This window comes from Nannospalax galili, unplaced genomic scaffold, assembly GCF_000622305.1.
Source record: "Nannospalax galili isolate Female #2095 unplaced genomic scaffold, S.galili_v1.0 scaffold179, whole genome shotgun sequence".
NCBI lineage: Eukaryota > Metazoa > Chordata > Mammalia > Rodentia > Spalacidae > Nannospalax > Nannospalax galili.
The window spans coordinates 1,818,157-1,832,374 of NW_008342627.1; the positions used below are offsets into that span (position 1 = coordinate 1,818,157).

At 45.9% G+C, this 14,218-nt stretch overlaps 1 protein-coding gene across 1 annotated transcript in view; it reads right to left on the bottom strand.

Moving 5' to 3' along the window:
- Kcnmb2 (potassium calcium-activated channel subfamily M regulatory beta subunit 2) overlaps positions 1-14,218 on the bottom strand; it is a 277,623-nt gene that overhangs the window by 35,848 nt on the left and 227,557 nt on the right. The window contains exon 2 of the mRNA XM_017799521.1: positions 8,180-8,302. Within this exon, the coding sequence (XP_017655010.1) occupies positions 8,180-8,235 (56 nt within the window). The 5' untranslated portion in view covers positions 8,236-8,302. The remainder of the gene's footprint in view (positions 1-8,179; positions 8,303-14,218) is intronic.

Here is a 14,218-nt window from a genome sequence, read left to right on the forward strand (position 1 = left end):
CGTCCTTGGTAGAGGCGTAGGCAGCAGCAAGTGCCCAGGAAGCAGAGGGGTCAGGAGTGTTTGCATCGCTACTTTTCTGCTCTTTCCTTTGTCTTTTTTCTCCAAAATAATCAAGTATCGCTCTTTGTTAAAGTACTAATAATGCTGAAATAGTAATGAGGTGGGTTTGCAAGCCACCGCAGCTGTTATTTCTTTGGTAATTATCTCTCTCCTTGTGATGCACTGCATGTGATGCACGGCATGCTTTAATAAACTTCCTTTATTTCTCTTGTTAATCTGCCTTTTGTTCCAGAAACTTGTCTGGATTATGAACTTTTAAAAACGACTGCGCTTTTCTTCATCAGTAAGGACTGAAGCCAACGTAGAGATTAATCCTGTACACTCAGAGAAGCACTTGGTAACACAGACTCAGGACTTATCACAAATACACTAATGAACTTCATGAAATTCAGTGAAGAAGATAAAGGAGAAGTGAAATCTTACTGTTTACCGATGACATAGTGGTTTTGTAACGCCGTGAGCGTGACTTGACAAGCTATTTCTAAAAGGTGCATGAAATGCATGTGGCCGAAAATGGTAAATTCACCACTCAGGACAGCAAGGTGAGCAGCTCAGGGTGTAAGACTGTGGAGGCTCCTGACCCGCCTGCAGTGTGTTCCTAGGAAGGGGAAAGTCTGAGTTAGGCAGAGCAGAGGGTGGAAGCAGCCCTCTCCTCAGATCACAGACGAGAAAACAAGCCTGGGCACCTGGATGCCCACAGAGAAAACCACTGGCCGCTCACTTCGCGTCAGAGTCAACTCCAGATGACCACAGCCTTGACTGTGATTCATAAAGCTACGAGATATTTAGAAAACTGTGTCTGAAAAAGATCCAGTAGGGCTTAGAGTAGGGACTCCAAAAGGTCACAGGAAAACGTTAAATCAAATCACACTGGAATTAAGAACAAACTATATCGAAATCTATCACAAAGTAACTGAAAACCAAGACATAAGGTGGAAGAAGGTATTTGTCCTCATATAGCCAAGAATTAATACAGATGTGCGTGTGGAGAGAGAGAGAGAGAGAGAGAGAGAGAGAGAGAGAGAGAGAACGCACATATCATAGTGTGTGTGTGTGCCTGCATATGTCACTGTGTGTATGTGTGTGTGTGTGAGTGTGCACGTCACTGTGTGAGTGTGGGCATGCACACACACATCAGAGCATGTATGTCAGTTGAGTGTGGGCATGCACACATCACAGCATGTATGTCAGTTGAATGTGAGCATGCATAGGTCACAGTGTGTATGTGTTTGAGTGTGTGAGTTGAGTGTGGGCATGCACAGGTCACAGCATGTGTGTATGTGTCTATTTGTGTGTGTGTGGGGGCATGCACAGGTCACAGCGTGTGTGTGTGTGTGTGTGTGTGTGTGTGTGTGTGTGTGTAGATCAGGTGCCAGTCTTCACCTTCCACCTACTTGAGCAGGGTCTCTATTGTCTGAGGTGCTGGGCTGGCAGTCCTTCAGCTTCTGGGGGTCTCCTGTCTCTGCCCTCACCTTCCTGTTGGAGTGCTGGGATGCCACACGTGACCACACCCAGCTTCCTGTTGGAGTGCTGGGATGCCACACGTGACCACACCCAGTTTTATGTTGGTTCTGTTGATCTAAACTTAGGTTCTCACACTTACATGGCAAACACTTTACCTCCTGAGTCATCTCCCCAGGTTTAATATAGATTTTTATAAGGAATTTTTATAAGTTTCTAAGAAAAAGAAAATCTAGTAGAAAAGTGGGACAAACAGTCATCTCACCAAACTGAGAAAATAGGTTGAATCTGTTAATCCAAGAAATTAAATTGGTGCAAAACATAAGTTATAGATTAACATAGAAATTCTCTAAAGACTCAAAAGCAAACAAGGGTTTAAATGTGATAAAGTTGTGAAGAAAAGACAGAATGGGTGAAAGGAAATTGGACGGTGATTATCTCTGTGTGGAGGTCTGACAGGGATTGTGCGGTGTGCTATGTGGAGGTCTGGTAGGGATTGGGGGGCTGTACTAGGTGGAGGTCTGGTAGGGATTGTGTGGTGTGCTATGTGGAGGTCTGGTGGGGATTGGGGGGCTGTGCTATGTGGAGGTCTGTTAAGGATTGAAGGGCTGTGCTATGTGGAGGTCTGGTAGGGATTGGGGGACTGTGCTATGTGGAGGTCTGTTAAGGATTGAAGGGCTGTGCTATGTGGAGGTCTGGTAGGGATTGGGGGGCTGTGCTATGTGGAGGTCTGGTAGGGATTGGAGGGCTGTACAAGGTGGAGGTCTGGTAGGGATTGTGTGGTATGCTATGTGGAGGTCTGGTGGGGATTGGGGGGCTGTACTAGGTGGAGGTCTGGTAGGGATTGTGTGGTGTGCTATGTGGAGGTCTGGTAGGGATTGGAAGGCTGTGCTATGTGGAGGTCTGGTAGGGATTGGGGGGCTGTGCTATGTGGAGGTCTGTTAAGGATTGAAGGGCTATGCTATGTGGAGGTCTGGTAGGGATTGGGGGACTGTGCTATGTGGAGGTCTGTTAAGGATTGAAGGGCTGTGCTATGTGGAGGTCTGGTAGGGATTGGGGGGCTGTACACGGTGGAGGTCTGGTAGGGATTGTGTGGTATGCTATGTGGAGGTCTGGTGGGGATTGGGGGGCTGTACTAGGTGGAGGTCTGGTAGGGATTGTGTGGTGTGCTATGTGGAGGTCTGGTAGGGGTTGGGGGGCTGTGCTGGTTGACTTTAACTGTCAGTTTGACACAACTGAGAATAACCTGAGAAGACAGTTTCAATTGAGGAATTCTCTAGAACAGGTTGGCCTATAGTTGGGTCTATGGGTGGTTGTCTTGATTATTAGTTGACCAGCCCACTGTGGGCAGCACCATTCCCTAGGTTGGTCCCCTGAACTGTATAAGAGAGTGAAGAAAACTAGCCTAAGAATCATCCTAGTTGGTTTTCTGTTGCTATTACAAACACCAGGACCAAGGGCAATTTGGGGAGGGAAGAGTTCATTTCATCTCATGACTCTCAGGTCACCTCTATCACTGAAAGAAGCAGAGAAGGTAGAGGATGCTGCTTTCTGACTTGCTCCACCGGCTTGCTCAGCTTGCTTTCTTACACAGCCCAGGCTCACCTGCCTAGGGATGGCACCACCTGCAGTGGGCTGGGCCCTCCTACATCAATAGCCAATCAAGAGAATGCCACACAGATATGCCCCAGGCCAATCTGACAGAGGAAATTCCTTGACTGAGGTCGCCTCTTCCCAGGTGTGTCAAGTTTGACAACCAAGATTAGCCATCAGGGGCCGAAGAGAGGACTCAGTGGTTAAGAGCACTGGCTGCTCTTACAGAAGACCTGGGTTCGATTCCAGAACCCACATTGCAGTCTAACAACCATCTGTAATTCCAGTTCCAAGGATCTGACACCCTCTTCTGACCTTCACAGGCACTGAATGACACGGGTGCCCTTACATACATGCAGGCAAAACACTCATACACATAAAAAAAGATTAGCCATCACAAGTGGCAAGCCAGCAGAGACCGTGTCTCCTTTCTCCCTACCCTTGACTGTGGATATGATGCTTTTAAATTCCTGCCTTGACTTCTTGCAAAAAAGGCCTGTAGCCTGAAATGTGAGTCAAAGAACTCTGTCTTCTCTAAGTTGCCTTTTGTCAGGTTAGTTTATCACAGCAACAGATTTGTAAGTAAGGTGAAGGTATTGGGGACGAATCCTTGAGGCTTCAAACATTCTGATTGCTTTATTTTTTTAAAGGTAAATGATCAGTACTCAGATGTTTCCATTAGCATTTGTATGTTAACACATGTGCTGTTCTTGTTGATCTGTTCTGTATTTAACACAAACCAAAGAATAGTTAATATCTGATGGATACTTGGTTTGCAGTGCTCTTTGAATAATTTCTGTCTTCTCAGTTTCTAAACTAGCTGCCACTGTTGGTTGACTTTGCCACCTGCAATTTGGGGATTAAAGTAAGCTCAATTAACAAAGAAGTTCGTTTAGAGAAGAAAAACCTTTCCTTCATCTTGTTTGGCTCATGCCTGAAGGCTGAGGACAGAAGCTACTGTTCCACACGGACCAGATGCTCAGAAGAAAGGGTCGGCTTTAGACTAATGTGATGACGCTAAGAACAAGGCTAACCTCAGTGTCTTCTGAGCTTAGCAACATTTGATCTTACAAGGTCCTGTTGAGCACCTCTCCCTTTTTGTGGAACTCTAGGGACTCTAACATCCTGAGAGGTGGGGAGTTAGGAGGGAGTGGTTAAGGGGAGCAGAGGAATTTTGGCTGCCTGGCCTGTGGGATTGCTGCCGGACACTGCTGGCTGGACTGGGCCAGGTTTGCAGAGGGAGAAGACCCTGAGGGAGCAGGAGCATTTGCCAGCCACAGAGGAGTGCTGCCCGAGGATCCAGGCAGTTTGTTTTCGGATGACTAACTTGAAGACCTTAATTATCTTGATTCATGACTATCCATCATCATCTTCATTACCACCAGGATTCCTGCTGCCGAGAATATCTTAAACACAACATTTTTCTGCTCAGTCAATTTTAAAATCCAAGTTGTATTTTCCAAGAGTTTGTGACCCAGCAGTATGGTCAAGGAGAAACACAGAAAAATGGACCGCATTCAGCTGGGGATGCTGGCTTCCAGAGGATGCTGAGGGCTACATCCTTAGGCTGTTTTGCTTAGCAAAGCCATGTAGACTGAGTTCATAAACATTAGCACCCCTGTTCCACAAACAAATCTTACTATTTTAAATACCATCGTTACTGAGATCATCCTTGAAAATAAAAATTAAAACAGTAATTTAAGTGTTTTAGAATGTTGTTGGTGTAGAATGACAAACTTTATGTGTTCCTTTAACTCTGCAAATACTGTGAACTTATCAGCCATGTTTATCTTCTTCACTCCTGTCCAATTTTCAATTCTATTCTAAGTAGAATTGTGTTTGAATATTTCAGTTTTGACAAACACACACTTAGTGTTAGTCAAATACGGCTTACCAAAGGAAGCTTAAACTTGACTGAAATCCAGACCCCATTGCTACCTACTTGTCAGACCTTTGCAAGCTATTTGAAATGCCTGAGCTTCTACTTTCTCATCGGTAAAATGGGCACGATGACTTCTAGCTTATGAACCAAGGTGATATTTTGTATAAAACATGCCCAGTGCAGCTTTAAAAAATACATTTTTATTATCAATTGTGTGTGGTGTGTGTGCCTGGATGTGCGTGCCCTCATGTAGAAGTCTCTCCTTTCACGTTACCTGAGGTGAGCAGATGTTTTCCGTCTAGCTTTATGAATTTCAGGCCAGCAGAGGGGCTAAATGACAGCATCTGTGGTGGTCAATCCTGATTGTCAACCTGACAGGATTCAGCATCACCATGGAAAACACCTTTAGATATGTCTGCAAGAATTTTCTAGATTCGGTTAACTGAGGTGGGAAAACCCACTCTACATGTGAGTGGCATCAGTCCATAGACTGGGGTCCTGGACTGAATAGAAAGGAGAATAACTGAGCACCAGCGTTCATCTCTTGGCTTCCTGACTGCAGATGCTGCATGACCGGCGGCCTCACGCTCCTGCCACCGTGCCTTCCCTGCCGTGATGGACTGTCCCCTCAAACTGTGAGTCCGGATGACCTCTTCCCTCCTTGCTTTCATCAGGCATGTTATCATGATAACAGAGTACAACTGATACAATGTTTGAGGTCATCAGATGCTGGTCGCCCTCTGGGCTGTACACTCTTACTTAAACATTGAATAATAATTTTTCCATAGTGAATGTGACATCATGGAAAACAGTAAAGGGAAAACCCGCTTTCCTTCCAGATTTTTGCTTTTATTTTGCAGTCAGCATTTGCAGGCAGTTTTTAACTTGCTTGTTTTCAGCAACATGAAGTCAAAGTAGGGCAATTCAGGTTTTAAGAGAAAGAGTAACAATATTTGAATATTTCCAAACAATATTCAAATAACCACCCCAGGGGCCTTTGCATGCCCAGTGTCATGATCAATTCTGATCTCCATCCAATTCTGCCTGGTGTGTCACCCAACCTGCAGTACACAGTGAAGCCAGATGTATTTAAAGCTTAGCTTCCCTTAAGAAAAATAATTTGTTGTAAAAGCTTACCAAGGAAGAACAAGGTGTAGAAGAGGAAAACAAGGAGGCAGACCTGGGAGTGGCTCAGCGACTGGGACTCCACTCGGCTTGAACTATATACACACCCCTCTTCTAATGATGCACTCGGCAGCCTAGGACCCTTGCCTGCACACACCATGTGCACACACCCTTCTCTGAACTATGTGCTTAGGAACCTGTTGGCCCCCTCTTGCCACAGGCTGCATATACTTATTTCAAAAGCTTCTCTTCACCTTAACAACCACCAAATTTTGACAGTTTCTACTCAAATGCATTCTCAAAGGTAGGGGGACCAATCCTGCCTAAACTGGTTTGAGATGTATGTGCAATAAGGCAAAAAAAGCTTCCTTGATTCAACTTTTGAGGAGAATCGTCTAGTTACCATCTGATGCCTATGCATAATTAGGCATACATATGATTAAAGTCAGATGCATTATGGGAAGAGGCACGCGGGGTAGAAAAAACACAGTAGAAAAATGACCATATGACCTAATCTATCAGTTAAAACAGAAAACTTCCCTCACCATGCCCCCAAGTAACCAGCTTCTCGCCCTCTTGAACCCCCAAAAGGATGCCCCAAATAGTAATGAGGCCCTCAAACACCTTCTCATTTGGGTGGCCTTATGTGTCTGGTCTGTGCTGATGCTTTGCTTTTGAGTAGTTTCTTTGCCACTGTGCAGTCTGAGTGAGCTTTTATTTCAGTTCTTTGCATGAGGCCAAGAACCTGAAAACACTGGACCCAGACCCTGTGAATATTTAAAAACAGTTGTAGAGAGGCTGGGGCGATGGCTCAGTGGGTAAAGTGCCTTTCAGACAAGTATGAGGACTTGAGTTCTGATCCCTGGCACCCACATAAAAATAGCCGGGTGCAATGAAATGAGTTTGCAACCCCAGCAGTGGGTGGGCTGGAGGCAGATGAGCAGCTGGCTGCCAGTGTAGCCAGTCAGTGAGCTCAAGATTTAGGGAGAGACTCTATCTCAAAAAAGTAAGGTAGTGATTGAGGAAGACACCTGACATTGACCTCTGTCTGCATACCTTTGCACACACACAGACACACAGACACAGACACACACACACACAGACACAGATATACACAGACATACACACAGACACACAGACATACAAACACAGACACACACACACATACACACACAGACACACACACACACACCCCAAAGCAAAGTAGACAAATGCTTACAGAGCTTAACGAATGCGTTTGCTCCCTAAGCCAACAGAAGTGGTCGGTTTGAGTTGCGGAAGTGTTGTTTGGTGTGACTTTGCTACCCTATCTCTTTTTCCATTCCCCCCACCACCGCAGGCTCTTCATGTGAGGATCCTGAGGGTTCTGTGAACCTGCCACCCTTTCTGGGTCTCCTCCCAGTTTTAGCTTTCCTCCCTGGGACATGGCCAGTGCCTAGCAACAAAGTGTCATCACTTGACTGATATATTCAGTATGTGCCAGGTACTGAGGAAAGCTCTGGGTGTTCGGCACACAGTGAAGCAAAGTCTGACTGGGTAAAGGGACTGGTGGGGCTAGAGCGGGGAGGGAGTTGTCAGAGATCTGCAGGCACAGCTGATTTAGCTAAGTAACAAGTGGGTGGGTACATGAGTGTGGAAGGGTGTTTCTGACAGGGAACAGCCTTTGTAAAGTCACGGGGTGTGAACTGAGCATGACATGATAAAGGCCAGAGTGTCTGAAGCCCCAGCCCTGCAGGGTGGGGTAAGTCCCACAGTGTGAACTTGGAACTCAGTGGCCGTGATGACCTAGAAATGTACTGCTGGGCATGTGCTGAGGACCTTCCAGAGCAGTTTAACGAAGGAGGAAAGACCCATTTTGAATGTGAGTGGCACCATCCTATGAGCTGGGATCCCGGACTCAATGAGTTAAAAATTGAGCTGAGTCCCAGCATTCTCTGCTTCCTGCTGCAGATACAATGTGACCAGCTGCCCGTGAACAGTCTCTGATACAGTCCCCACGGCCTTCTGCCACCATCTATTTGCAAAATGTCAGAGTGCTCAGAGTCCAGGGTGTTTTACCTTTTCTCATTGTGCCTGTAAGAGGAAGAGGTCCGGCCGCTGGTCCATATGAACATCTTAGAGGATGTTGGTCCTGGGGGTCCTTTCCTCACGGTGGAAGTCCTGGAGGAGTGGCAGGAAGACCTGCAAGAGACACAGTGAGGTCAACTTTGTCCCTGGGGATTTGGAACTTGTCGACAGTAGCCTGTAGCACAGAGGACTGACTCTCAAATAATCCTAGATTTTTGATGCTGAGGGAGCAGGTTCTCCATCCTGAGTGCACGATAAAATTAACTGAGAATTAGAAAACAAACTACCACTGCAGCCGGCCCTCCCTCAGAAATTTGTATTGTGGTTTTTATTATTTTTATTTTATGTGTATGAGTGTATTGTCTGCGTGTATATAAGTACACCTGTGTCATGCAATGCCTGTGGAGGTCAGAAGAGGGTGGAAGATTTCCCTGGAACTGGAGTTATGGATGGTTGTTAGCTGTCATGTGGGTGCTGGGAATCGAACCTGGGTCCTCTGCAGGAGCAGCCAGTGCCCTTGACTGCTGCGCTGTCTCCACCTCTGTATTGTGTTTTTATAAGGCTCCTTCCTGTAATGCCTCTACTGCACTGTCAGGCTCGAGAGTCTCCGCCTTACAGAATCATGGTCTCCTTTTAAAGATTTTATTTTATTTTATGTGTATATGTTCTGCCTGTATGTAAGTGCACCATGTGTGCAATGCCCTTAGAGGCCAGAAGAGGGCAGAAGATCCCCTGGAACTGGAGTTACAGACTGCTCTGCTGTGTGGTTGCTGGGAACTGAACCCCAGGTCCTCTGCACAGCTGAGCCATTTCTCCAGGTGGAGAATCACATTTCCTGATGTTAAAATCACATGGCCCCTTCCAATGCCTCCTTCGCAGGGCAGAATCAGTACGGTACTGGTTCATCCTCTAGAGTGTGACATAGTCCCCTAGATTTTGATCCAGATAGATACTAAAATTCTAGTTTCCCCTTTCCCCTTCAAAATTTTCTTTAATGTTCACAGATGTGAAATGTTGGGGTGAGTTATGTTTTTTAATTTTTTCCTGGGTTTTGAAACAGGGTCTTGGTATGTAGTTCAGCCTGGCCTCAAACTCATGATTTCCATGCCTCAGCTTCCTGCTGGGAGTACAGGGAAATATCGTTCCTGAAGTTTGCTGTTGTAAGCATAGTGAACTCAGTTCACGGCAGTTGGGCCTGCCCAGGATGCTGACTGTGGTGTCAGCAGGTGCACATGTCCAGTGGCTGTGGTGGCTTTGCTTCCCGGATCTGGAGGAAGGAGATGACAGGTGTGTTGTGTCTTTTGGGTTAGTCTCCAGGAGAAACTCCTTCTTCTGAAAGCACAGCACTGAAAATAGCTATTATTATTTTTTGCCTAATAATTTTCTGGAGAAAGAAACTTGAAGTATCATAAGGATAACAATCTGACATAAAAGTTAAATGACAGTTAATGCATTAGGACCAAAGGAGGGCGAAAAGTGATGACTTTAGGTCGCATGTTACTAGTGCCTGGTGTCAATGAGAAACAGAGACCGAAATGGTATTAGGTGCTATAGATTATAGTCAATATTATGTGCCTCGCACTTCCCACACACTGTCTAGCCCACAGTTACCCACATGCATGTAACTGTGTTAGGTTAAGCCCTGAAAACTTGCAAAGTGGGCGGTGTTGCTATCACCACATTTCAGATGGCGCTTTCTGCTTACATCAGGCCATGCTCTGCCCCTGAGTGGCCTCTGCAGCGGCTGCTTACATCTACAGGGCGAGCCGTGCCTCATGTCCATTTACCTCTGTCCCATTCTCTCTACAGGGACCCATGGTGGAGCCCAGTGCTTCTCAAGTGGAACCTGGGGCTGGCAACAGTGCTGATGTGGGTTCAGTGAACCTGGGCAGGGCCCAGGAATCTGAATGTTTCTGGAGTGCTGGGGTGAGGTCAGTATCACAAGTAGCACTGAGCAGCTCGTGCACCTGCTCAGAGGGTGGGTTGGCTGTGTCTTTGCTCCCTCTCCAGTCTGATGACCTCTGTAAAGTCACTTAACCTCTCCAGAGTTGGAGAGAGCTTAAAATTGTTTCAACCTCTCCATGTTATGGATGGAGTTGGAAACAAGTAACTTTTAAGATCTCTCAGCTCCATTATTTTGTCAGGCAGTAAGTTGAAGAATGAATCTAAAGTGTGTTAGGTCACTGTATGCTGACTTCCTGGGAACAGGTCTGGAGATTGAGCTTCTGTAACCCCAGGGTCGGCATTAGAGAAGGAGACTGTAGAGGCTGTGGAAGAACAGCTGAGGCAGTGACAGGTGCAGATGGAGACGCCCGGTGTGTCTCCTAGGGTAACAGAGGGGTAAAAGGACTCATCCAGATGCTTCCCCAGCCAGTTGTAGGAAATTGAATCTAAGCTGGGCATGGTGCTGCACGCCTAAAATCCCAGCACTCAGGCATCAGAGGCAGGAAGATTAGGAGTTTAGAGCCATCCTCTGCAGGTCAGCCTGGGCTACATGAGACCCTATTTTGAACAGAAAAGAAAACAAAATCCAGCCCAACCCTCAAAAGAAATAGAATTGGCTAGCTTTGTAATGACCTGGGTGTGACATGTTGTAAGTTATTTATGTTTCTTTCTGGCTATCTTTAAGATTCTAAATACAAAGGGATTAAATTCATTCGTAAATCCAGTTAGCCTTCCGGAAATAAGAATGATTTTAATGTAAGTTGAATGACTTACTTTATAAGATTAGGATTGGATTAAAGTTTGGGAAATCGTTTCATTATAGAATCCTCGAGTTCCTCCAGTAAGCCCTTTGAAGGGCTCAGTACAGAATGGACAAAGAGGAGCTCCTGATTTGCATATAGGTGAGGCAGTGTTTTACTAAGCACTGCCCCGCTCCTGGGTAATGGCCAGACTTAATAGACCCACTGTTAGAATCATAAATGCTTTGAAATATTTCGGAGCGGACTGGGTGTCAGTCTTCTAAACTGTACCTTGGCTCTTTTGTTTTAAGTTGATACAGAAAAGGGGACATGAAAGATGCATTTATTCTAATTAACTGTCTAAAGCCTCCTGGAAAGGACTTAATGACTCCTGAGCTTATTCCAGTAAGTAGATTTGAAGTTTTTCTACCCTAATTTTCTTTCATAAAGACAAACTGTTATTTAAAACCTGCTAAGTTTGCCATTAATTAAACTGAAAGGGACTTACTGCTTTTTAAAGACAACAGAATAAAGATTTTGTGGAGGTTAAAAAAGATTTCCAGGCTTCAAAGAAACATCCAGAATTCAGAATATGTCACCTGTAGCTGGCTAGAAGTTTCTCTCTGTGCTCAGAGACAGCCCTCCTGAACTCCTTGGGTGACGAACTTGACTCACTGTGAGACGGGAGCGCTTCATTTGAATTGTGGCTAGAGAAGTGATGGGAGATTGAACCAAACCACAGTTCTTTGCTAACAATTTGAACTCCTGTGTGAAGGGCTCTGTTATGTTCTAGCTGCACAGGGCTGTGGGCCAGTTGAGCATCACTGAGTGGGCGAGGCATGGGGACCCTAGAAGAGCATTGCTATGTGGCTGCTGGTGAGTGTGGACTGGAACCCAGCCTCTGGGCAAGGGCAACAATGGCTCAGTTACAGAAGCACTTGTCATGCAGGCATGAGGACCTGAGTTTGAGCCCCACAACCCATAAAAAGCCAGGCATGATGGCGTGTGCTTGTAGTTCCAGCACTAGGCAGAAATGGAGGATCCCTGGGGCTCACTGGCCTACTTTGTTCTGGGCAGCAAAGGAAAGACCCTGTCTCAAAAAATGGTGATGGCTTTGAAAGACAACACCTTGGTTGACCCCTGGCCTTGCACTTAAACACACAGACATACAGAGACAGACCCATAGACACACAGACACACAGAGATACAAGACACATACATATATATGTACTCACCGGATGCAGACACACATATACATATGCATACAGACACACAGACATACAAATACACAGACACACAGAGATACAAGACACATACATATATATGTACTCACCGGATGCAGACACACATATACATATGCATACAGACACACAGACATACAAATACACAGACAGGTACACACACACACATATATATACACAGACACACAGAGATATACATATACATATACACACAGAGATACATACACATATACATATACATGTACATCTACTCACACACACACACATGCACAAACACATACACACAGACACACACATATGCCCATACACATACTTACATACACAGACACACACACACACATATACATGCACGCATATACACAGACACACACATATACATACACACATACATACACACACACACATATATATGTACACATGTACACATATACACAGACACAGACACACAGACACACACACACATACACACACATATGTCAGATTTTAAAAACAGCAAGGAGCAAAGAATGGGACCACTTCTTTGCCCCAGTAACCGATCAAAGGCCCTTTCCCTGTCTCAAGCCCACCCCTCATGGCTCCTGCCTTCTTCTCTCTTTTTTTTTTTGAATATTTTATGTGTATGTGTGTATTGCCTGGAACTGGAGTTACAGATGGTTGTTAGCTGCCACGTGGGTGCTGGGATTCGAACTTGGGTCTTCTGTAAGGACAGTCAGTGCTCTTAGCCGCTGAGCCGTCTCTCCAGCCCCCAGACTCCTTCCTTCTGGATTCAGCTCCACCTCCTCTGCCTCACTCCCCTGCTTGGCGAAGCGGGTGTCCGTTTCCAAGCCACCTCAGATGTCTCCCGCCCTGTGACACCTCTGATGACTCCAGGTGGCCCCCTTGTCACTCTGGGTCTTGTACTTAGTTCTGTTGAGCAAGGCACTGGGATCCCTTTGTACATAGTCTTCCTTGCCTTCTAGGTGGAGCGTGAGTGTCTGCAGGGCAGATCTGTACCTGAATCACTGTGCTGGGTAGGTTTTGTTTTTATCAACTTGACATAAACTAGTCACTTGGGAAGAGGGAACCTCATTGAAGAGCTGCCTCCATTGGATTGGCCTGTGAGCGTGTCTGTGGGGCATTTTCTTGATTGACAACTGATGTGGGAGGAGGGCCCAGTCCACTGTGGGCAGTGCCATCTCTAGGCCTGTGGGTCTGGGCTGTATAAGAAAGGCAGCTGAGCAAGCCAGGGGAGCAAGCCAGTACGCAGTTCTTCCATGGTCTCTGCTTCAGCTCCTGCCTCCAGGTTCCTGCCTTGTGTTCCTGACCCTAGCTTCCCTCAATGATGAGCTGTCACTTGGAAGTATAAGATTCAGTAAACTCTTCACCAAGTTCATTTTAGTCATTGCTTTATCACAGCAACAGAAAGAAAACTGGGACAGGCACCGATGGCATGCCTGGCAGTAACTGGCCCTGCCGCTTCGGGCATCTAAGTGAATGTTAGGAAGCGTAATTGTTGGTATGGCTTTGACCACATGTTTTGTGGTTCATCAATGCTACAGTGCACAGTGGACATCTCCTCAACCCTTCTCTTCTCTTTGTGTTTCTTCTTTTTTACCCTAAAGACCAGGGTTCATGCAGGCCAATCTAATCATGAACTAGCTGTGTAGCTGAGACTGACCTTGAACTTTGTATCCTCTTGTCTCTACCTCCTGAGAGCTGGAATTACAGACATGTGCCATCACACCTGGCTTATGTGGTACTGGGGATGGAACTTGGCTCCTCACCCGTGTTAGACAAGCTCTCTACCCACTGGGCCGCATCTCCAGCCCCTGTGCATCTTTTTAGTCTTCTTTCCTGACTGTCATGTCTTCTCTCTCCTCTCATTGACTTAGAAAATTTCTATTTCTGGATGAATTATGGTTAATAAGCAGTTTTTAGAGAGAGCAGCACAGCCTAAGGAGATGAAGAAGAACAGAACCAGCAGATGGCCTGGGTGTTTGTGTGCCTCCTGGCATCACCACCTACCAACTGTGTGACTTTGGAGAAGTCAATTAACGGCACTGAGTTTTGGTTTTCTCAACTGTAAAGAAGAGAATAATAATCCCTGACTCCTGGACTGCTTGAAG